At 40.1% G+C, this 25,086-nt stretch overlaps 2 protein-coding genes across 3 annotated transcripts in view; both read right to left on the bottom strand.

Moving 5' to 3' along the window:
• The window catches only part of CBFA2T2 (CBFA2/RUNX1 partner transcriptional co-repressor 2), a 164,130-nt gene that overhangs the window by 23,810 nt on the left and 115,234 nt on the right, over positions 1 to 25,086 (bottom strand). For both annotated transcript variants that reach the window (XM_024743180.1, XM_024743181.1), the window contains exons 2-4: positions 24,711 to 24,854; positions 21,004 to 21,245; positions 640 to 729 (exon numbers count right to left, since the gene is read on the bottom strand). In XM_024743180.1, coding sequence (XP_024598948.1) covers positions 640 to 729; positions 21,004 to 21,245; positions 24,711 to 24,854 — 476 coding nt within the window. The remainder of the gene's footprint in view (positions 1 to 639; positions 730 to 21,003; positions 21,246 to 24,710; positions 24,855 to 25,086) is intronic.
• LOC112398547 (beta-2-microglobulin) lies at positions 3,785 to 4,228 on the bottom strand. Its single transcript, XM_024743182.1, has one exon. The coding sequence runs from the start codon at positions 4,206 to 4,208 to the stop codon at positions 3,852 to 3,854; it is 357 nt and encodes a 118-aa protein (XP_024598950.1). The 5' UTR covers positions 4,209 to 4,228; the 3' UTR covers positions 3,785 to 3,851.

Genomic DNA, 25,086 nt, shown 5'->3' with positions numbered 1-25,086 from the left:
ATGAAATTATTTCAAAATAAAAAGTTTTTTTTTAAAAGGAGCATATTATATATAAATTTAACACAGCCTCACTTATCAGGTACGCATAATAATTTTAAACAGTGTCTCCAAAAGTTATGTTCCAGGGGACATTAATTCCAGAGGATGTAATTAGAACTAGACTAACTGGGGGGAGGAGAGAAGTAAACACTGCCTTCCCACATGCTCCTGTCCTAAGGGTTAGTCCTAACTTACAAAGGCCTCTGTTTTGAGAGCCTCCTCCCGTAACACACACTCTTCCCCCACTGGCCACAACCAAAAGACTGTGTCCAGTTACTTCCTTTGCTAAGAGCCCAACCTCCATGCCATGCGCACCTCCATCCCACTCTACTCCTGTTCCCTGCCTCCCCACCTGCTCCTTCTGTGTGTCACCAACAGTGTCTGCATACAGACCACGACTCAAGGCTTTTGCAACTCTCATCTCATCAAGCATAAAGCTTATTCGCAAACCACTCACACTTCTGTAGCAGCCCCAAATAAAATACAGATATAAAATGTGGCAAGCTGCCCTGATGTAGATCATAGAACAGGGATCAGTAACAGATCTTGAGGAAATGTTGAAGATAAATTACATTCCAGTAGTTATCTCATAAAAATTACCTTGAGGAATGGAATAACAAAAGGACGAAGAGGAAAGTTTGTAGCCTCTTGGAGCTTGCAATGGAATTCTTCAATTGTTACTGTTGAGTTCTGAAAAGATAAATAGCACTGTTCAACTTCTAAAACTGGACAGTGATCTAACATAAATCTGATAGTGCTGAACCCTTTGAAATAATAAGGAAAGGAATAACTCCAAGAGCACTATTATGAACTCAAATCCCTCTCAAAGGTTAACCAAATTGTTTCCTTTATAAAAGAAATTCAGCCTCCTTGATTTTCTTTTCTACTACTCCATATCTAACAAATTCCCTTCTATGCTCAGCAGCCTGGGCAGAATAGGGCATTGCCTTCCTCTCGTGAAGAGAGGCACTCAGGTTCCTTGTATTGAGGGGTTCATCACAAGTCACCTCAGGTACAGGTAACCAAGCTTACAGTGTTTCCAGCTGAACAGTTCCCAAATCAGTCCAGGATATCAACTTAATGACTCAGAGCCTCAGGTCTTCAGAAGTTCATTTCTTCATTGGTTCTGCCTACCTCCTAACCATCAGTTCCCTAAATCTCTAAATCAGAAGTTAACAACAAAAAAAGATGGCTTCTACCTTCCAGTGGTCTGTTTGCAAATCAGAGCACCTCCAAATGCGCAGACTTCCACTGGTTAGATTTTAGTATTCCCATGAAAGTTATTAGCACTTCCCCTGTATTTTTTCAGGTCTTTCTTTAAACTAAGATTCTCAGCTCCTTTGCTAAGAGGAATGTACCAATACAAATATTTTCTTCAAAGTTCACAAAATATTTTTATTTTTACTTCAATTCCCTAAAACACAGCAAAATAATAAGTTCAGAACAAAACAAAATAAAACATCAATCTGAATTCTTGCTTGCCTGAAAGGACAATGATGACTTCTAGGATTTATTTTTATAAAATCATCAAGTGTTCAAAGATGTAACATGTACCACACAAATGATTCATCAGCAAAATATTGTTTCTTAACAAGAAGAAATGGAAAACATATAGGTCCTCAACACAAAACTGTATTAAAAATTGTAATACCATCATACATCAGAATGCTTAAGGTAGGGGGCAGATTTGTATGCATTGAAGAAAGATGTCTATAATATACTAAGTAAAAAACCAGAAAACATGGCAGTATATTCCAACAATCTATTTTTGAAAATAACACACATACATTTATATAGTATTTTAAGTATCTGGAAGGACAATTACAACAGTAGTTATTTCTGGATGTGAAATTATGTTGGATTTTCCAAATGTATCATACAATATTGAGAAAAAACTAAAATATTTCCCTTTGGGAAAGAAGAGTGTATCAAATTTAACCATGTTAAATGAAAATGTTTGTACAGTTTACCCCATCTCATACCAAAAATGTTCTTTTAAACCTTAGCTGAGTGCTTGTTTTAAGTAAATGACAGGTATACAATGCAACCAACTCTACCGGCAATCGGGAATAAAAATTAAGTGTAAGAGAATGCTATTCACTCCCTACTACAAATAATGCAATCAGGCCTCAAACAGTAAACACAAGTAGATTAAATCTATGGAAAGACTGAAGGAAATGACTAAGTTTTCTTATGGATGGACAAAGGAGGGAAAAGATTAACTTAAGTTAGAGAAACGGACTCAAGACTATATATACTATAGATGCCAGGCAATCCTCTATCCGAGAGGGAAGATAGGCCATTGTTCTGTTATCCTTCCCTCTCATTCAGTTACTTAATAAATAAGAGCCCAGTTGTTTCCTCATAGTCTAGTGGGAAAACTGAAAAGTAAGCCATTCATTACAGTATGATCACAGTACATGTGTGCAGGACACTACTGGCATGCAGACTTAGGGGGACGAGGAAGGCTTCACAGAAGGGCCAACTGAAGAAGTGAAAGTGCAGCCTTGAGAAAGATGCTTCTGAGGAAGACAGAATGTAAGAATGCAAAGTATGAAGGGAATCTAGTCCACTGGCTCCTAAGGGCAACACTTATAGAGATCTTACAAGACAATGGGTATAGATAAGCCACCAGACTAAAATTTTTTTTATATTTTAAGATTTTTTTTTAATTTTATGATTTTTAATGTGAAATATAACATTCCTTTAAAATGTGCAGAATATGTACATTTAACAAAAAATTACAAAGCAAAATCTCTTGTAACCACCATCCATGTCAAGAAATAAAACATCACTAGCACTCCATAAGCTCCTGTGCCCTCTACTAGTTAGATATTAAATATTCAGTTTATGTGCTTATTTAGGTTGATTTCTTTTTACACAGAACTGATACATTTCCTTTGCTCTTCCTTTCTTCTCACATTTTAGGCCTTCTCTCTGCCTGAAGTGCATCATTTAGAATCTCCTTTAGTAAGGATCTAAAAGGAACTGAAATCTGACTTTTTATCTAATGATGTTTACTTTGCTGTGATTTTTTAAAAGATACTTTTGTTGTGTATGGAATTCTAGGTAGGCAGTTGTTTTACTACATTCATGATTACTTTCTGCTATGTTCTGGATCCCACTGACATTGAGAAGTCAGCTGTTGTTCCTTTGAGAAGCTGAACACAATGTTTTACCATTGTTTTAATTAGTGAAACAAACAAAATAGGCACAACCAAGTCTCTCTCTAACAGATGTAAGAGGTAAATATGGATTTTATATGGCAAAATGTTTTATCCACTGTAATAAATTTCCATAATTCTGAAAATTATCTTTCAAAAATTTTCCAAAATTCTAAGAAAAATTACAAATTGGAGGTTTACTCTAAACATGCATACTATCTTGTTATCCAGTTTTGTATGCAGAAGAGACTGAAGAATTCAGATTTGACCGAGATGCTGATGTTAAACCTGAAATTCTGTCTTCCCCACCTCTAGGTTGCCAGAGCCCCCACTACAGCTACCTGCCAAGACAGGTCAAACGTGGAGACGTAGTGCCCTAGGTAGAATTATAAAGAAGATGAGATTTGCGGTAACATCAATACAACTTCTGATTTATATGCATAAAGCATAAAAACATATAAGCATTAAAAAGCAAGACAAGAATAACTGAATCACTTTGCTACACAGCAGAAGTTAACACAACATTATAAATCAACTACACTTCAACAAAATAAATTTTAAAAAAAAATTAAAAAATAAAAAGCAAGACAACAGAATTTGGAATTAGTCCAATCCAAATGAGGCATCTTCAAACCTCCATGATGCTGGTTAGTGGTCTCGATCCCACTTAACTGTCTTGGGCTCTCTGAGAGTAACGTGTTTCATGCAGCAGCTATACTGATCCACTCCGTTGGGAGTGAACGCAGTGTGGAACAGAAGGTAGAAAGACCAGTCCTTGCTGAAAGACAGGTCTGATTGCTCCACTTCCATCTTCTCCCCATTCTTCAGCAAATCAATCTCAATCTGGGGTGGATGGAACCCAGACACATAGCAGTTCAGGTAATTTGGTTTTCCATTCTCTGCGGGGTGTCGTGAGTAAACCTGAACCTTCGGAGGACGATGGACAGCGTTCAGGCCAGACAGCGAGAGCAGCCCGAGCAGGACCAAGGTCACAAAGGGAGCCATCGCTACAGGAGCAGCCCGGGTGGCGGCTCTTTTAAGATTTTGAAACAATGATAATCACAGGAAGTTGCAAAAAATAACAGATAGGTTCCTCTGTATCCTGCACCAAGGTTCCCCCAATGTTTATATTTTATGTAATTATAGTGCAATATCAAAACTAGGAAACTACCATGGTAATATGTGTGTATAGTTCTACACCATTTCATGGCATGTGTACATTAACGTTATCACCACTGAAATCAAGACCAAGAAGTATAGAAACCCCATCTACCTTTATCCTCCCCGGTTTATAATAATAATTGTCTTAAATATTTCCTTTATATATACTGACAACCATAACAGACAAGGTTATAATTTTTGCTTCAACCATCAAACATAATTTAGACAACCCAAGAGAAGTAAAGTCTATTGTATTTACCTATATTTTTACTCTTTCCATTTTTCCTTCACCTATCCTGATATTTTAAGATTCCTTCTTTTATCGTTCCTTTCTGTTCCAAGAAGCTCTTTTAGCTTTTTTTTTTTTTTCTGGCCACGCCCTGTGGCTTGTGGGATCTTAGTTTCCCAACCGGGGATTGAACCCAGGCCCTTGGCAGTGACAGCGTGGCACTGGACTGCCAGGGAATTCCCTAGCCATTATTTTAGTGTAGGGCTGCTGAAGAAAAATTCTCTCAGCTTTACTTCATGTGAAAATATTTTGATCCTTCTACCCTTCATTCAAGAAGGATATGTTTTGATAGATACAAGATTCTGGGTTGACAATCTTTTCTCCCAGCACTTGACAAATATGCCACTTCCTTCTGGCATCCATGGTTACTGATGCTTTCTCTGTTGCTTTCAAGACTTTTTTGGGATGGGATGGGATGTCTTTTTGTTGTTGCTTTTTTTTTGGCCACACCACAGGGCTTGTGGGATTCCAGTTCCCTGACCAGGAATTGAACCTGGGCCCTCAGCAGTGAGAACTCGGAGTCCTAACCACTAGACAACAAGGGAATTCCTGGGATGGGATGTCTTCTTTGAGGTCTGCTCAGCCTTTTTGAATCTGTAGGCTTGGATCTTTTGTTAAATTTGGGAACTTCTCAGGCATTATTTCAGCCCCACGTTCTTTCTCTCCTCCTACTGTGACTCAGATCTTTTGTTATACTCTTTTAAATCCCTGAGGTTCTGTTCATGCTTTTTTACTTATTTTCTGTATGTTGTTTAGATTGGGTAGTGGACTTCCCAATAAATAGACTGGGTAGTTTTCTATTGTTCCAGCTTCAAGTTCACTGATTCTTTCCTCTGTTCTCTACAGTCTATTGTTGAGTCCATCACTGAGCTGTTTTTCTGGGTTTTTTAAAATTTTTATTTATTTATTTGGCTGCATTGGGTCTTTGTTGCTGCGCGGGCTTTCTCTAGTCATTGTGAGTGTGGGTCACTCTTTGTTGTGGCACGCGGGCTTCTCCTTGCAGTGGCTTCTCTTGTTGCAGAGCATGGGCTTCAGGCATGCAGGCTCAGCAGTTGTGGCATGTGGGCTCAGTGGTTGTGGCACACCGGCTCTAGAGCACAGGGTCAGTAGGTGTGGCTCACAGGCTTCGTTGCTCCGTGGCATGTGGGATCTTCCAGGACCAGGGCTCGAGCCCGTGTCCCCTGCATTCGCAGGCAGATTCTTATCCACTGTGCCACCAGGGAAGTCCCCATCACTAAGTTTTTAATTTCATTATTATATTTGTCAGTTCTCAACTTGCCATTTAGTTCTTCTTTATATCTTCTATTTCCTTGCTGAGGCTTTGTATTTCTTCATTTGTGCTGATAACTGCTCACTGAAGCATTTTTATGATGGCTGCTTCAAAACTCGTCACATATTTCAAACATCTGGGTCATCTTAACTGATGTTTGTTGGTTACCTTTTCTCATTCCACTTGAGATGGTCAGTTCTTGGTATGACAAGCGATTTTCTGCTGTATCCTGGATGTTTTGGGTTCTATGTTGTAAGACTCCAGATCTTATCTACGTCTTCTATTTTCGAGGCATCCTCTGATAGTGTGCCATTGGGAAGAGAAGAATCTTTGATGCTCTCAGGTGGGGTATAATCCCAGGCTCCCCACTCAACCTCTGTTGATTTGTAGAAGGAAAGAGGGGTTCCCTACTGCTGGGCAGGGGTAGGAGCTCAGCCTCCCCAATAGGCCTTGTAGGGGAGGGGGAAGGGTGTATATTATTGTGGTTTTTTTCCTGAGGTGTTTGACTGCCACAGAGTGATTTTTGTCCAAAAGTTTTGTATTTTGTTCGGTTGCTCCTTTCCTAGTCCTTTGGCTAGAAGGAGGTGGGGTTTATTTTGTGGGTTTTGGTTTGTTTGCTTTTGGTCTGTGCTCATTAGTATTTCCATAATACTGGCTTCTCCAGACCACAGTCCAGGACATATGATGACAGCACAAAGCCAAGGGAACTCACTGCTGTGTACTTGAGTCTCAAGGTCACTAGCCAATCTGCCTTCTTCTCTCCATCTTTCAGAGTTTTCTTACTTTTGTTTTATACATAACGTCCATTGGTTTTTTGCTGTATTTGTCAGGAGGAATAGGAAGAAGTATACCTTTCTGTTATACCTCTGAACCAGACTTGATATGACTACATCATATTCCATTAAACTGAGGTACTGTCATTTACTCAGGCTTTTATAGAACATTTAGGTGGTTCAATTTTTTTTGACATTATAAATAATGTTAGTGCACATTGTTTATTATTTTCTTATCTTAAGATGAATGTCAAGGAGAGATACTGGTAGGTCAAAGGAACTGTCTAGTTTAAGGTATAAAACTACCTTCCAGAATGTGTATTCTCCAAATAAGTAGCCAGAGTACAAAACATTTACCTTTACCTTGCAGTGGAAACTGCCACGCTTGCTTCCTGGTACAGTTACGGACCACCAGCACCTTACCTCTTCTCTTACACACCAGAAATACCAAATGCACACAGGTGAACTAAACTCTTGCTACCTGTGTGGCTTTTTCTGACTTTGCTAACGAAGTCTCCTCCACGTGGAATTACTGTTCCATTTACATATGCCTGCCAAAATCTTAATGATTCCTTTCATAAATACAAGACCAAATAAGGGCTTCCCTGGTGGCACAGTGGTTAAGAATCCGCCTGCCAACACAGGGGACACAGGTTCGAGCCCTGGTCCAGGAAGATCCCACAGGCTGCGAAGCAACTAAGCCCGTGCACCATGACTACTGAGCCTGCACTCTAGAGTCCGCGAACCACAACTACTAAAGCCCGCATGCCACAACTACTGAAGCCTGAGCACCTATTGCCTGTGCTCCAAACAAGAGAAGCCATCACAATGAGAAGCCCTTGCACCAAAACGAAGAGTAGCCCCCACTAGCCACGACTAGAGAAAGCCCGTGCACAGCAATGAAGACCCAAAGCAGCCAAAATAAATAAATAAAAATAAATCTATAAAACAAAAAAGACCAAATAAGGCTTTCACGGATACAGAAATATAATAATCTAAAGGTGTTAATTCTCCTCCAAATTAGACAATGTTTTCAACAAGATGGTAGAAAAAAAGAAAAAGGAAAGAAAAGAAAAAGAAAGGAAAGGAAAGAAAAGGAAAAATAACGGATTGGTAAGCTCAAATGCAATACAAATAAAGCAATCATTGTATCTATGAATAATGGCAGTTTTTTTTGTGGTACGCGGGCCTCTCACCTTTGTGGCCTCTCTCGTTGCGGAGCACAGGCTCCGGACGCGCAGGCTCAGCGGCCATGGCTCACGGGCCCAGCCACTCCACGGCACGTGGGATCTTCCCGGACCGGGGCACGAACCCGCATCCCCTGCATCAGCAGGCGGACCCTCAACCACTGAGCCACCAGGGAAGCCCATGGCAGTTTTATTTATGTTTCTCCAATCCTTATATATTTTAAAAAATATTTTATTTATTTATGTATTATTTATTTATTTTGGCTGTGCTGGGTCTTAGCTGGGGCACGTGGGATCTTCATTGCAGCATGCAGGCTTCTTAGTTGGGCATGCGAGTTCTTAGTTGCAGCATGTGGACTCTTAGTTGCAGAATGTGAATTCTTAGTTGCTGCATGCACGCAGAATCTAGCTCCCTGATGAGGGATTGAACCTGGGCCCCCTGCATTGGAAGCATGGAGTCTTATCCACTGGACCACCAGGGAAGTCCCTCCAATCCTTGTATCTTTTTTTAATTTTTTTATTTTTTTGCGGTACGCGGGCCTCTCACTGTTGTGGCCTCTCCCGTTGCGGAGCACAGGCTCTGGATGCACAGGCCCAGCGGCCATGGCTCACGGGCCTAGCCGCTCCGCGGCATGTGGGTTCTTCCCGGACCGGGGCACGAACCCGTGTCCCCTGCAGCGGCAGGCGGACTCTCAACCACTGCGCCACGAGGGAAGCCCCAATCCTTATATCTTATTTGCTAGGCTATGATGTTCAGGATTACAGTGAAGAGAAAAGAGATCCTATCTGGTTCCTAATATCAGAGGGAAAGCTTTTGAAATTTCACCACTTAGCATAGGCTTGCTAAAGTGTGTTTTATACATACAACTGTCATCAGATTAAGGAAGTTCCTGCTATAATTGGTTTGCTGTTTGTTTTTTAACAATGAATGGATATCAAATTTAACAAACATTTCTCACCTTGTATTGTCTCCAAATATATTTATAGTTTCAATATCAATTGCTATAGACTATATGTTTTTGTAAGCCCTCAAAATTCCTATCTTGAAATCTCATTTCCAATGTGTTGATATTTGGAAGTGAGGCCTTTTGGAGGTGGCTAGGTCATGAGGACAGAGCCCTAGTGAATGGCATTAGTGCCCTCATAAAAAAGACACCAGGGAGCTCTCTTGCCCATTCCGCCCTGTGAGGAAACAGTGAGAAGATGGCCATCTATGAACCAGGAAGTAGGCTCTCATGAGACACCGAATCTGCTGACACCTTGATCTTGGACTTAGCAACCTTCAGAACTATGAGAGACGAATATTGGTTGTTTATAAACTACCTAGTCTATGGTATTCTATTCTAAGAGCCTAAAAGGACTAAGACGCTGATCTGAATGAAAATCTCAGTATGTGAGATTATAAATTGGTATAAAACTTGGGAAAACCATTTGACCTTATATACTAAATTTATATACATGTATACTCTATGAAATCACAATTCCATTGTTCAGTGCAGTGCTTGCACACATGTACCATAAATAAAAATGTTCATTATTTGTAATGGCCCCTGTACAAAAAAGAGTTAATATAGCTGGTCTACAACTGCTAACCTTAGGAAAGCCTGCTTGCAAGGTAAAAAGCTGTAACACATGCTACAACACGGATAAACCTTGACAACATTACACTAAGTGAAATGAGCTAGCTACAAAAAGACAAATACTATGTGATTTCACTAATAGGAGGTACCTGGAGTAGTCAAGTAGAATGGTGGCTGACAGAAGCTGGGGAAAGAAGGAAATGGGGAATTATTGTTTAATGGCACAGAGTTACAGTTTTGAAAGATAAAAAGTGTTCTGAAGGTAGACGGTGGTGATAGTTGCACAACAATGAATATACTTAATACCACTGAATTGTACACTTAAAAATGGTTACGATGGTAAATTTTGTGCTATATGTATTTTACCACCTCCTTATGATGACACAATTTCAAAAATTTGGAAAAAAAAAAAAAGAAACATTAACCCAAGCACAGCCATTTAAAAGAGATGATTGGCTACATCTACATATTCCTTCATAGCTAGAAAAAAATTCACTTTCTCTGTGTGTGTGTGTGTGCGTGCGCGCGTGCGTGCACGCATGCATGCATGCAAATGAGCTGTCATTTTTTTTCTTCTACTCTTGAAATTAAGTAGACTCAATTTGCTGCTGGAATTGGCGTAACATTCTGATGGCTACTTTGCTTCCAATTATGCTCAAACTCATTTTGACATTTAAGGCCAATTTTATTAGTCTAGAGCCAGAAATACTTTTCCATAATACTCTAAAATTTGACCAATAAAGGGACCCCACTCCCACCCCAAACAAACAAAAAGTTTCGCTAATGGATCGGGGTACTGTTTTTACAAACTCTGATTGATGCTAAACACCACTTTTCCTTCTATGTGTCTGGAGTTTCATAGGTGCTACGCCAAGAGTGCCTATGTGCCCAGACCGCAGGAAAAACCTTGGGCATTGAGGGTTTAATGGGGTTCCTTGGGCAGAAACATCATACATAAGTTGCTGTATTTTCACTGCTGGGGGAAGAGTAAACTCTGTGTGACTGTTCATAGAGGAGAAAAAGGAAGTCTATATATGGATTCCTCCGGATCCCAACTGTGTTTCTCACCTTTTTGATCCAGTTGTGTATCTTTTTTTTTTTTTTCCTGCGGTACGCGGGCCTCTCACTGTTGTGGCCTCTCCCACTGCGGAGCACAGGATCCGGATGCGCAGGCTCAGTGGCCATGGCTCACGGGCCCAGCCACTCCGCAGCATGTGGGATCTTCCCGGATCGGGGCACGAACCTGTGTCCCCTGCATCAGCAGGCGGACTCCCAACCACTGCGCCACCAGGGAAGCCCCAGCTGTGTACCTTTATTATGCCTCTGTATTAAATCTTAGGGACTTCCCTGGTGGTCCAGTGGTAAAGAATCTGCCTTGCAATACAGGGGATGCAGGTTTGATCTCTCATCAGGGAACTAAGATCCCACATGCTGCAGGATAACTAAGCCCGCGTGCCACAACTACTAAGCTCGTGCGCCTCATCTAGAGCCCGTGTGCCACAAACTACAGAGCTCACGTGCTCTGGAAGCTGCGCGCCACAACTAGAGAAGAGAAAACCTGCATGCCACAACTAAAGAGAAGCCTGTGCACCACAATGAAGAGCCTGCATGCTGTAATGAAAGATCCCGCATGCCTCAACAAAGATCCTGTGGGCTGCAACTAAGACCTGTTGCAGCCCAAAAAAAAAAAAAACAACTTAGCTGTGAGCACAACTATATGCCAAGTCCGGACAATTCTAGCAAATCTCAAGACATGGGGGTGGTACTGGGGGACCCCTGATGCTGCCTCAAAATATAAACAACTCAAATGTCCATCAAAAAGTATAAACTGGGGCTTCCCTGGTGGTGCAGTGGTTGAGAATCCACCTGCCAATGCAGGGGACATGGGTTTGAGCCCTGGTCCGGGAAGATCCCACATGCTGGGGAGCAACTAAGCCCGTGCACCACAACTTCTGAGCCTGTGCTCTGGAGCCCGCGAGCCACAACTACTGAGCCCGTGTGCTGCAACTACTGAGGCCTGCGTGCCAGGAGCCCGTGCTCCGCAACAAGAGAAGCCACCGCAATGAGAAGCCTGCACACCACAGCGAGGAGTGGCCCCCGCTCGCCGCAATTAGAGAAAGCCCATGTGCAGAAACAAAGACCCAACACAGCCAAAAATAAATAAATAAAATAAATAAATTTATAAAAAAAAAAAAGTATAAACTGTATATTCCTACAATGAAACATTATACAGCAATGACAATGAACCACCTACAGTTATACAAAACAACAGGGATAGAATCTCAAATGAGGAAAAAGTCATTTTGCCTTGTATGAAAGTGGTTTCCTCTGTACAATACTGAATCATCTTTTAAAACAGCAGTTCAGGGCTTCCCTGGTGGCGCAGTTGGTGAGAGTCCGCCTGCCAATGCAGGGGACATGGGTTCGTGCCTCGGTCCGGGAAGATCCCACATGCCGTGGAGCGGCTGGGCCCATGAGCCATGGCCGTTGAGCCTGCGCGTCTGGAGCCTGTACTCCGCAACGGGAGAGGCCACAACAGTGAGAGGCCCACGTACCACAAAAAAAAAAAAAAAGCAGCAGTTCATAAACATTTTAGTCTCATAATCCCTCTAATTAATATGGGTTACATCTATTGATAATCATTATATCTGAAATTAAAACTGAGAATTTAAACAATATTTATTATTAACTCATTTCAAAATAACTGTACTTATCTCAAAAATGTAGCATACAGATTTGGTGCAGCATGGTGTTGGCTGTGGTACTGAAGTCAAGCAAGATTCCACAAGAGATGCAATTTGCTGCCAGAAGTATGTTTTTCTTCAAAAAGGCAATAACTTCAAGCACTTCTGGTGGATACAGATTTTTGCTGCAACTCTGCAAACGCAGGCGAGACACTACCCTGGGACCAGCTGGCCTGTGGCCCTTGGGTGATGAGAGGGGAGTGCATTGCTGGGACACATAGGACATCTCCTACAGAGGACCACTTCTCTAAAGCTGAGAAACATAACTAACCTATCACATACATAAAAATACAAATAGCAATTTAGACAAAATGAGGTGGGGACTTCCCTGGTGGTCCAGTGGCTAAGACTCTGCGCTCTGGATGCAGGGGGCCAGTGTTCGATCCCTGGTCACAGAACTAGATCCCACATGCTGCAACTGAGAGTTTGCATGCCACACCTAAAGACCCTGCATGCTGCAACTAAAAAAAAAAAAGATCCTGCATGCTTGCTGCAAGTAAAAGATCCCGCACATGGCATTGAAGATCCCATGTGTTGCAACTAAGACCTGGTACAGACAAATAAATAAACATTAAAAAAATGAGGTGACAGTAGAATGTTTCAGACAAAGGAACAAGATAAAACCCCAGAAGAACCAGTGATGTGGAGATAGGCAATCTACCCAAGAAAGAGTTGAGTAATGATCATAAAGATGATCACAGGACTTGGGAGGAAAATGTATGCAGAGAGCAATAAACTAGCAGTTTTTAACAAAGAATTAGAAAATATAAAGAGCAACCAAACAGAAGAATATAATGACGGAAATGAAAAACACACTAGAAGGAATCAACAGTAGACTAAACGAGGCAGAATTATGGATCAGTGAGCTGAAACACAGAGTAGTGGAAATCACTGCCGTCAAAAAGAAAAAAGAATGAAAAGAAATGAAGACAGTGTAAGAGACCTCTGGAACAACATCAAGCGCACTAATGTTTGCATTACAGGGGACCCAGAAGGAGTAGAAAAAGAGAGAAAGGGCCTGAGAAAATGTGTGAAGAGATAATAGCTGAAAACTTCCCTAACCTGGGAAAGGAAATAGTCACCCAAGTCCAGGAGGTACAGAGTCCCATACAGCAGCAGTCTCCAACCTTTTTGGCACCATGGACTGGTTTCATGGAAGACAATTTTTCCACAGGGGGCGGGGTGGGAGATGGGATGGTTCAGGCACTAATGCGAGCGATGGGGAGTGGCAGATGAAGCTTAGCTCACTCTCCTGCCACTCACATCCTGCCGTGCAGTCCAGCTCCTAAAAGGCCACGGACTGCTACTGGTCCATGGCCCAGGGGTTGGGGACCCCTGCCATACAAGACTAACCTGCAGAGAAACACAGCAAAACACACTGTAATCGAAATGACAAAAATTAAAGATAAAGAGAGAATATTAAAAGCAATAAGGGAAAAGCAACAACACACAAAGTAACTCCTAATAAGGCTATCAGCTGATTTTTTTCAGCAGAAACTCTGCAGACCAGAAGGGAGTGGCACAATACACTTAAAGTGATAAAAGAGAAAAACCTACAACCAAGAATACTCTACCCAGCAAGGCTCTCATTCAGATTTGGTGGAGAAATCAAAAGCTTAACAGACAAGCAAAAGCTAAAAGAATTCAGCACCCTAAACCAGCTTTATGACAAATGCTAAGGGAACTTCCCTAGGCAGAAAAGAAAAGGCCACAATTAGAAACAAGAAAATTATGAAATGGAAAAGCTTACTGGTAAAGGCAAAAATACAAAAAAGGTAGGTAATCATCCATATACAAAGCTACTGGGGAGGTAGTTAAAAGACAAAAGAAGGGGCTTCCCTGGTGGCGCAGCGGTTGAGAATCCACCTGCCAATGCAGGGGACATGGGTTCGTGCCCCGGGCCAGGAAGATCCCACATGCCGTGGAGAGGCTGGGCCCGTGAGCCACGGCCGCTGGGCCTGTGCGTCCGGAGCCTGTGCTTTGCAGCGGGAGAGGCCACAATAGTGAGAGGCACGACGTGTACCAAAGAAAAAAAAAGAAAAAAAGAAACACACAAAATGGACTTCCCTGGTGGCACAGTAGTTAAGAATCTGCCTGCCAATGCACAGAACATGGGTTCAAGCCCTGGTCCGGAAGATCCCACATGCTGCAGAGCAACTAAACCCACGCGCCACAACTACTGAGCCTGCGCTCTAGAGCCTGCAAGCGACAACTACTGAGCCTGTGTGCCACAACTAATGAAGCCGCAGGCCTAGAGCCTGTGCTCTGCAACAAGAGAAGCCACCACAATGAGGAGACCGCGCACTGTAACTAAGAGTAAGCCCTGCTCACCACAACTAGAGAAAGCCCACGCACAGTAACAAAGACCCAACGCAGCCAAAAATAAATAAATAAAATAAATAAATTTTTAAAAACAAAAGAAACACACAGAACAATTAGATGTAAAATATAATATCAAAAACAATAATCATGAGGGGAGCAGAGTACAAATGCAGGGTATCTAAAACCCATTTGAAAGTAAGAGATCAGCAACTTAAAACAAGCATGTATATATATATATATATATGCTGCTATACAAAAACCTGCTATACAAAAACCTGCTATACAAAAACCTATATATACAGGCTGCTATACAAAATCTATAATAAATATACATACAAAAAAGAAACAAGAATGCAAACACAACACTAAAGATAGTCATCAAATCACAGAAGAGAACAAAAGAAGGTGAAAAAAAGACCTACAGGGCTTCCCTGGTGGCGCTAAAAAAAAAAAAAGACCTACAAAAACAAATCCAAAACAATTAACAAAATGGCAATAGGTACATGCATATCAATAATTACTCTAAATATAAATGGACTAAATGCTCCAACCAAAAGACAGACTGCTGAATGGATACAAAAACAGGACCCATATATATGCTGCCTACAAGAGACTCACTTCAGATTTCGAGACAAATACAGACTGAAAGTGAGGAGATGGGAAGAGGTATTCCACGCAAATGGAAATCAAAAGAAAGTTGGAGTAGCAATACTCATATCAGACAAAAGAGACTTTAAAATAAAGAATGTGGGAACTTCCTTGGTGTTGCAGTGGAAGACTCCACGCTCACAATGCAGGAGGCCTGGGTTCGATCCCTGGTCAGGGAACTAGATCCCACATGCATGCCACAATGAAGAGTTTGCGTGCCATAACTAAGAAGCCACCAAGCCGCAACTAAGGAACATGCCTGCTGCAACTAAGACCTGGTGCAACCAAATAAATAAAATAAACAAATAAATATTTTTTAAAAAAAGAAAGAAAGAAAAAGGCTATGACTGGGAATTCCCTAGTGGTCCAGTAATTAGGACTCCGTGCTCTCACTGCCGAGGCCCTGGGTTCAATCCTTGGTCAAGGAACTAAGATCCCACAAGCTAAGGAGTGTGGCCAAAAAAAACCAAACAAACAAACATAATTATCAAAGGATCAATCCAAGAAGAAGATAGAACAATTAATTGTAAATACATATGCACACAACATAGGAGCACCTCAATTTATATGGCAAATGTTAACAGACATAAAAGGAGAAACTGACGGTAACACAATAATAGTGGGGAACTTTAATACCCCACTTACATCAATGGACAGATCATCCAGACAGAAAATCAGTAAGGAAACACAGGTCTTAAATGACACATTAGACCAGATGGACTTAATTGATATTTACAGGGCATTCCATCTGAAAGCAGCAGGATACAAATTTTTTTCACGTGTAAATGGAACATTCTCCAGGACAGATCACATGATGGGCAAGAAAGCAAGACTTGGTAAATTTAAGAAACCTGAAATCATATCAAGCATCTTTTAAAACACAAACACATGGAGGCTAAACAACATGCTACTGAACAACCAATGGATCACTGAAGAAATCAAAGAGGAAATCAAAAAATACCTAGACGCAAATGAAAATGAAAACATAACAATCCAAAACCCATGGGACGCAGCAAAAGCAGTTCTAAGAGGAAAGTTTATAGTGATATTAGCTTACCTCAGGAAACATGAAAAATCTCAAATGAACAACCTAAACTTACACCTAAAGCAACTAGAGAAGAACAAACAAAACCCAAAGTTAGTAGAAGGAATGAAATCATAAAGATCACAGCAGAAATAAATGAAGTAGAGACTAAAAGAAAAACAAAACAGAAAACATCAATGAAACTAAAAACTGGTTCTCTGAAAAGGTAAACAAAATTGATAAACCTTTAGCCAGCCTCATCAAGAAAAAAAAGGGAGAGGGCCCAAATCAATAAAATCAGAAAAGGAGAAGTTACAACTGACACCACTGAAACACAAAGGATCTTAAGAGACTACTAGGAGCAGCTATATACCAATAAAATGGACAACCTAGAAGAAATGGACAAATTCTTAGAAATGTACAACCTGCCAAGACTGAACCAGGAAGAAACAGAAAATATGAACCAGCCAATTACCAGTAATGAAATTAAATATGCAACCTGGGGTTTCCCCGGTGGCGCAGTGGTTAAAAACCTGCCTGCCAATGCAGGGGACATGGGCTCGATCCCTGGTCCGGTAAGATCCGACATGCCGCAGAGCAACTAAGCCAGTGAGCCACAACCACAGAGTGTGTGCTCTAGAGCCTGTGAACCACAACTACTGAAGCCCGCATGCTCTAGGGATCGTGCTCCGCAACAAGGGAAGCCACCGCAATGAAAAGCCCATGCACCGCAACAAAGAGTAGCCCCCACTTGCCACAACTAGGGAAAGCCCGCACGCAGCAACAAAGACCCAACACAGTCAAAGATAAATAAAATTAAAAAAAAAAAGAAATTAAATAAGCAACTTAAAAACTCCCAACAAACAAAAGTCCAAGACCAGATAGCTTCACAGGTGAATTATACCAAACATTTAAAGAAGCGTTAATACCTATCCTTCTGAAACTATTCCAAAAAATGGCAGAGGGAGGAACACTTCCAAACTCATTCTATGAGGTCACAATCACCCTGATAAAGATATTACAAAAAAAAAAGAAAATTACAGGCCAATACCACTGATGAACACAGATGCAAAAATCCTCAACAAAATACCAGCAAACAGAATCCAACAATACATTAAAAGGATTATACACCATGGTCACCACAAATTAATCAATGTTATACACCCATTAACAAACTGAAGAATAAAAACCATATGATCATCTCAACAGATGCAGAAAAAGCTTCTGATAAAATTCAACACCCATTTATGATAAAAACTCTTCAGAAAGTGGGCACAGAGAGAACATACTTAGCATAATAAAGGCCATATATGACAAACCAACACCTAACAGCATACTCAAGGGTGAAAAGCTGAAAGCATTTCCTCTAAGATCAGGAACAAGAAAAGGATTTCCACTCTTGCCATTTTTATTCAACATAGTTTTGGAAGTCCCAGCCACAGCAATCAGAGAAGAAAAAAAAATAAAAGGAATCCAATCTGGAAAAGTAAAAGTAAAACTGTCACTGTTTGCAGACGACATGATGCTACATACAGAAAATCCTAAGGATGCTACCAGAAAAATACTAGAGCTCATCAATGAATTCAATAAAGTTGCAGGATACAAAATTAATATACAGAAATCTGTTGCATTTCTATACACTAACAACAAAATATCAGAAAGAGAAATTAAGCGAACAATCCCATTTAACACTACATCAAAAAGAATAAAATACCTAGGAATAAATGTACCTGAGGCGGGAAAATACCTGTACCCCAAAACTACAAGACACCGATGATAGAAACTGAAGATGACAAACTGATGCAAAGATATACCTTGTTTTTGGATTAGAAGAATGAATATTGTTAAAATGACCATACTACCCAAGGAAATCTACAGATTCAATGCAATCCCTATCAAATCACCAATGGCATTTTTCACAGAACTGGAACAAAAAAATTTTTAATTTGTGTGGAAACACTAAAGATCCCAAATAGCCAAAACAATCTTGAGAAAAAACACTGCTGGAGGAATCACACTCCCTAACTTGACTATACTACAAAGCTACAGTAATCAAAAAAGTATGGTACTGGCACAAAAACAGACACACAGATCAATGGAAAAGGACAGAAAGCCCAGAAATAAACCCATGCACTTATGGTCAACTAATCTACAACAAAGGAGGCAAGAATATACAACGCAGAAAAGACAGTCTCTTCAATAAGTGGTGCTGGGAAAACTGGACAACTACATGTAAAAGAATGAAATTAGAACATTCTCCAACACCATATAGAAAAATAAACCCAAAATGGATTAAAGACCTAAATATAAGACTGCATACTGTAAAACTCCTAGAGGAAAACATAGGCAGAACACTCTTTGACATAAATCACAGCAATATATTTTTGGATCCATCTCCTAGAGTAAGGAAATAAAAAAATAAATAAACAAATGGGATCTAATTAATCTTAAAAGCTTTTGCCCAGCAAAGGAATCCATATACAAAATGAAAAGACAATCTACAGGCTGGGAGAAAATACTTGCAAACAATGCAACTGACAAGAGATTAATCTCCAAAATATACAAACAGCTCATATAGCTTAATATCAAAAAAAAAACCCAATAAAAAAAAATAGGCAGAAGACCAAAATAGACGTTTCTCCAAAGAAGATATACAGATGGCCAACAGGCACATGGAAAGATGCTCAACACTGCTAATTACTAGAGAAATGCAAATCAAAATTACAATGAGGAGCCATCTCATGCTGGTCAGAATGGCCATCATTAAGAAGTCTCCAAATAATAAATGCTGGAGAGGGTATGGAGAAAAAGGAAACCTTCTTTTTCTTTTACATTCCCACTGTTGGTGGGAATAGAGTTGTCATATGCTCCTGAGCATATATCTGGACAAAGCTATATTTTGAAAAGATACATGCACCCCTATGTTCACAGCAGCAGTATTTACAATAGCCAAGACATGGAAACAACCTAAATGTCCATCAACAGATAAATGGATAAAGAAGATGCAGCATATACACACAATGGAATATTACTAAGTCATAAAAAAGAATGAAATAATGCCATTTGCAACAACATGGATGGATCTAGAAAGAGATTATCATACTAAGTGAAGTAAGTCAGGCAGAGAAAGACAAATAGCATACAATATCACTGAAATTTTTTTTTTTTTTAGCTGTGTGGCGCAGCTTGCAGAATCTTAGTTCCCCAAACAGGGGAACCATGGCCCACAGCAGTGAAAGCACAGAGTCCTAACCACTGGACTGCCAGGGAATTCCAATTATCACTTAAATGTTGACTCTTAAAAAATGATATAAATGAATTTGTTTACAAAACAGAAATAGACTCACGGGCATAGAAAACAAACTATGTTTACCAAAAGCGAAAGTGGGAAAGGAATAAATTAGGAATTTGGGATTAACAGATACGCACTACTATGTATAAAATAGATACATAACAAGGACCTGCTGTATAGCACAGGGAACCATATTCAATACCTTGTAATAACCTATAATGGAAAAGAATCTGAAAAAGAATATAACTGACTCACTTTGCTGTACACCTGAAACTAACACAACACTGTAAATTAACTATCCTTCAATTTTAAAAAATGGTTAAAAAATGTAGTAAGGTGAATGGCACTGTTTGTACAGTTTTGCAAATCTCTCTGCTATCTAGCTTAATTAAAGAGAGCTGGATTCTCCTAATTTGCTTCTGCATTTAACCTGTTTCAACATCCTATGTCATGCAGCCTCTAGAAAATTCCACAATACAGTCATGAGAGAATAAGAGTCAAAAGGCAAGTAACATTTTAGTATTATTATGAAAATGTTTTTGACCTCCTGGACTTCCAAAAAGGGTCTCAAGAAATCCTAGGGGTCCCTAACTACACTTTGAGAACTGCCTGGTAAAAGTTTAGTACTGTGATTCATCTTTATCACATACAGAGGGTAATATGCAGGAGCACAGTGTGCTTTTAGTTGAGGTAAATCTTGAGGAATTCAATTTACAAACATTAAGAACTGGAAGCTCGTCCCTTATATACACTAAGAGTCAAACCTCTCCCAGCTGTCAATGTAAGAAGATCACTACCTTATATCATGGATTCGCCACTCAGTATGGAAAAAAAATTTGTTCCTTGAAAATCCTAAAGAAATTGTATTTGCACGAGGAGCTGAAGAATGTAATCCATTTGATACTATTTATTTAGACCACAAAACTTGTAATTTGAAAATTAAACCATTTGTCTTTTTTCTCTGGTTTGGAAACAATGCACCAGGCACTAAATATATTAAGGAACAAAACTTAGTTGAACCTTAGTGGGCCTGTTGAAACTCACTTTTAAGAGAAATTCAAAGTTGTTTATCGGAATTAAATTGATACCATAAGAAACAATATGGTAGGGCTTCCCTGGTGGCGCAGTTGTTGAGAGTCCACCTGCCGATGCAGGGGACACGGGTTCGTGCCCTGGTCCGGGAGGATCCCACATGCCGCAGAGTGGCTGGGCCCCATGAGCCATGGCCGCTGAGCCTGCATGTCCGGAATGTACCAAAAAAAAAAAAAAAAAAAAAAAAAAAAAAGAAACAATACGGTAAACCTTATAGATTTTGCTTTTGTTTCTTTGATAAACATTATCCACAACTGAAATCCATGATTCAACATTATTATACAAGTTAAACTAATCTAGACTGTAGAATCTGCCACACTGCTACAAGTTAGGGAATGAGGAGAAGTATGTACAACCTCTCTGCTGGCTTCAGTTCTGAGCCATATACTCAAGCAGCTGTCGACAGTGATGTACTTACCACCAGTGCTAGAACAAGAGTCCGCACCTTCTCCCCAATCTCAGGTGAGATGTCATTGCCAAACTGTTGCAGAGTGGTGAGGAAACGTTTCAACTTGCTGAGCTGCCGGGCACCACAAGTGGCTGGCAACTGTTGATTTGTTAGTGCAGATGATGTGGAAGAGGCAGGACCATTGCTGAATCTCTGTGGTGGTGATGGGGCACCATTCAGGGTGGGAGGAGAATGGTTGATGCCGTTGCTCACTAAAAGAAAGACTTGGTTTAAGTGCAAAACATAAGGATCTCTGCTAATTTCTTCTTTTTTTGCATTTGCCTTCATTTATTCATTTGAATTTTGTAAATCACATGTTAAAAGAGTACACAAGACATGTTTTCAGCCCTCAGCAATGTTGCTTTATAGTGAGACAGGTTGCCAGGTAAAAAATGGTAACAGAATAACGAAGTGTTAGAAGAGTATTAGTGCTACAAGAGCAAAGAGAAGGGACATCTAGATTCTACAGGTGCCAAGGGGAGGGATGGGTAGTTTTTAAGACTTCTTGCAATAGGCTGCATGAGAGAAGTCTGGTAGAATATGTATTTCCAATGACTGGACACTCATGCCCATCTTTTATGTGACACCTCCTTCCCAACCTCAGGTTCCCAAAGAATTTAAGCAGTCAATTTAAATATAGCATCTGGAGGCTTCCCTGGTGGCACAGTGGTTAAGAATCCACCTGCCAATGTGGGGGACATGGGTTTAAGCCCTGGTCTGGGAAGATCCCACATGCCACAGAGCAACTAAGCCTGTGCACCACAACTACTGAGCCTGTGCTCTAGAGCCCACGAGCCACAACTGCTGAGCCTGCATCCCACAGCTACTGAAGCCCGTGCACCTAGAGCCCATGCTCCACAATAAGAGAAGCCACTGCAATGAGAAGCCCACGCACTGCAATTAAGAGTAGCCCCTGCCCGCCACAACTAGAGAAAGCCCACACGCAGCAACAAAACCCCAATGCGGCCAAAAATAAATTAAATAAATAAATTTATATTAAAAAAAATATATATAGCATTTAAACAAGATAATCAGAAAGTAGAGAGTTGTGTTAATGTGAGAAATGTTTTTTTCTAGGCTATAGGTTTAATGACCTGTTCCTGCAATGAGATATGTATCTCTTTGACCACTCAGAATATTCATGTCCATTAAAATCAGTTTTTCTCTGCCTTGACAGTGCCAAATTCTTGGTCATTCAATATAGCATTTTCTAGATACCATATGGGACACTTCCATTCTATATTTCTGCTCAAATTATAATACATGTGATAAATTACAGTTTTCCTATTTGCCTGTTCTTTTTTGTTTTTTTAATAAATTTATGTATTTATTTTTATTTTTGTCTGCCTTGGGTCTTTGTTGCTGCATGTGGGGCTTTCTCTAGCTGCGGCAAGCTGGGGCTACTCTTTGTTGTGGTGTGCAGGCTTCTCACTGAGGTGGCTTCTCTTGTTGCAGGGCACGGGCTCTAAGCGCACGGGCTCAGTAGTTGTGGCGCACGGACTTAGTTGCTCCGTGGCATGTGGGATCTTCCAGGACCAGGGATCGAACCTGTGTCCTCTGCATTGGCAGGTGGATTGTTAACCACTACAGCACCAGGGAAGTCCCTGCCCATTGTTCTTAACAGTCATTTCTTGTAGTTTTAATTTGGAACACAACTCTAGAGCTATGTTCTTGGAGGCAAAGCTCCTTCTTCCCTGATGAATGAAATAAAATTACCTAGTGCCTAAGTGTCAACAGATTTTTCATTTAATCATATCCAGGCTTGAAAATTTAAGAAAGTAAAACTAAGTCTAAAAACATATCACCTGTATTAAGAAGCATTACTTGACAGACTCCGCTGCTCCTACTAGATTTAATAACTTTGCTCTGTGCTGCCCATGTACATGCTTCCATTATTTTACTTACCAAATTATACTTATTTCTTTCTGTATTATACTGCCTTGAAAGACTGTCTACTTCTTGATTAAACACACATCTGTGTATATCATAATTAGCTAAGCTGCTATGAACTGTGTATGCTGTATGTGTATGGCTCACTGCATAAAAGGTTAACAGGCTGAGAAAAAGAGGGTGTCTCTACTGTGTCTCCCAGTGAAGGATGCTAGAGCTACTGGAAAGGAAGGCTCAACACTCAACCTCAGCAATACAGAAAGTCAGCTGCAATGGTGTACCATTTCTTTGTGTTCACAGAAAGGTCCATTGCCATTGGAGAGCTGCCCTCTTTTGAAGCAACCTGTAAAAATAATACATTACTATGCTTTTCGCCACCCTGACACTTACACGGGCTGTTTTACAATTTCTTCAGTGCAAGTGTATGATCACATTTTCTGAAATAAAACATATTCAGCCCTAAATAGTCAAATATGGGGGTCAAAAGGGTTGACTACACACACATACACACACACACACACACACACACACACACACACACACCCCGACTGTCTGTATCTTGAAATCTGAATGACAGCCTGGGTTTAAATCTGTTTCACTTCAAGATAGTATCTTTATCTAAGGCTGTTTAACTTTGAGATAAAAAATACAATTTAAGAAAAAAGGGTATCAAACTTCATTTCATAAACTTTGGCTCAAATTGTTACAGCTGCCAGTTACTCAATTTCAAATGTTTTGGGGCAATAAATAATTAAACCTTCTTTTTTAAATTGAGGTTTTAGGACTAAATTTGCGGAGTCACAGGGTTTGGGGAAATTCAGCTTTAGTAGATACTACCAAAATTTTTTCTCATAAACAATGTACGATTGTTCAAGTTGCTCCACACATACTCCAAAACTTGATATTCTTTTTTGTTCTGAACATTCTTGTGGGTATATGTAGTACTACACTGGGTTTTAGTTTGCATTTCCTTGGTGACTAGCAAGGCTGAACAACTTTTATTTATTGTCTAATATATTTGTTATGGACTAAATTGTATCCCCCTCCCAAACTCCTATGTTGAAGTTGTGACCCCCCATACCTCAGAATGTGACTATATTTGGAGATAGGGCCCTTAAAGGTTAAATGAGGTCATCTGCCTAAGTCCTAATCCAATATGACTGTTGTACTTATAAGAAGAGGAGGAAGCACCAAGGATGCACATGCACAAGGAAAGGCTATGAGAGGACAGAGCAAGAAGGCAGCTATCTGCAAGACAAGGAAAGAGGCTTCCAAAGAAACCAAACCTGCTGACATCTTGATCTTGGACTTCTAACCTCCAGAACTGTGAAAAAATTAATTCCTGTTGTTTAAGCCACCTAGTCTTTGGTATTTTCTTACAGCAGCCCTAGTAAACTAATAAAATAATCAATTTTTTTTGTAAAAAGCCTTAGCATGACAGTTCTGGAGTATAGTTCATTCATTTTATGAAACTTACTTTGAATCCTATTAATCAATATAATAATTTAAATTCATTATTTTAGAGCCAAAGAAATTAAAATAGATACTTACAAGCCAAAAAGTATGAAAACAAAATATTTAGACTACTAGATTTCCAAATACCTAAATCAGCTATGTACTATTCTCAGAGGGAAAAAGCAACTTAGAAAAGAAACAACCAAGACACATGTGTGTGTGTTAACAGCCATTTTAAAAATGCTGAGTAGTATATATAGTAGGCTTAATGACATTCATTTAGATCCAAATATCACTGTGAACCACAAACCCAAGTAATTAAGAGGTCTCACATGCTGTAGGAGTGAATGACACTGGCCTAGGTCCTCCGGGATTTATTGGTGGGAGGGGTGGCATGGTGGGAGGTGAGGATCTTGACTGTATCTTCACTTCCACAGGCGATCCAGGCATTGCTGGCACCCTTTTGTCAGCACCAACTGTAGAGAAAAAAAGGAATGGAAATCAGAAATTTCTATAAAAGAAAAATAGTCACAACGATCTGAAATACCAACATATTTACCTAGAGGACTGAGAAGTGAAGAAGATGCTTTCTTAGTACAATAGGCTGAATGGTGGCCCCCCAAAATATGTCTACCTCTTAATTCCTTGAACTGTGAATGTTTCCTTATTTGGAAAAAATGTCCTTGCAGATATAATTAAGTTAAGGAT

This window comes from Neophocaena asiaeorientalis, unplaced genomic scaffold (genome assembly GCF_003031525.2).
Source record: "Neophocaena asiaeorientalis asiaeorientalis breed wild unplaced genomic scaffold, Neophocaena_asiaeorientalis_V1.1 scaffold82, whole genome shotgun sequence".
NCBI classification, from domain to species: domain Eukaryota; kingdom Metazoa; phylum Chordata; class Mammalia; order Artiodactyla; family Phocoenidae; genus Neophocaena; species Neophocaena asiaeorientalis.
Note: the sequence above shows the minus strand (reverse complement) of the source record. Positions and strands in the feature narration are given on the sequence as shown.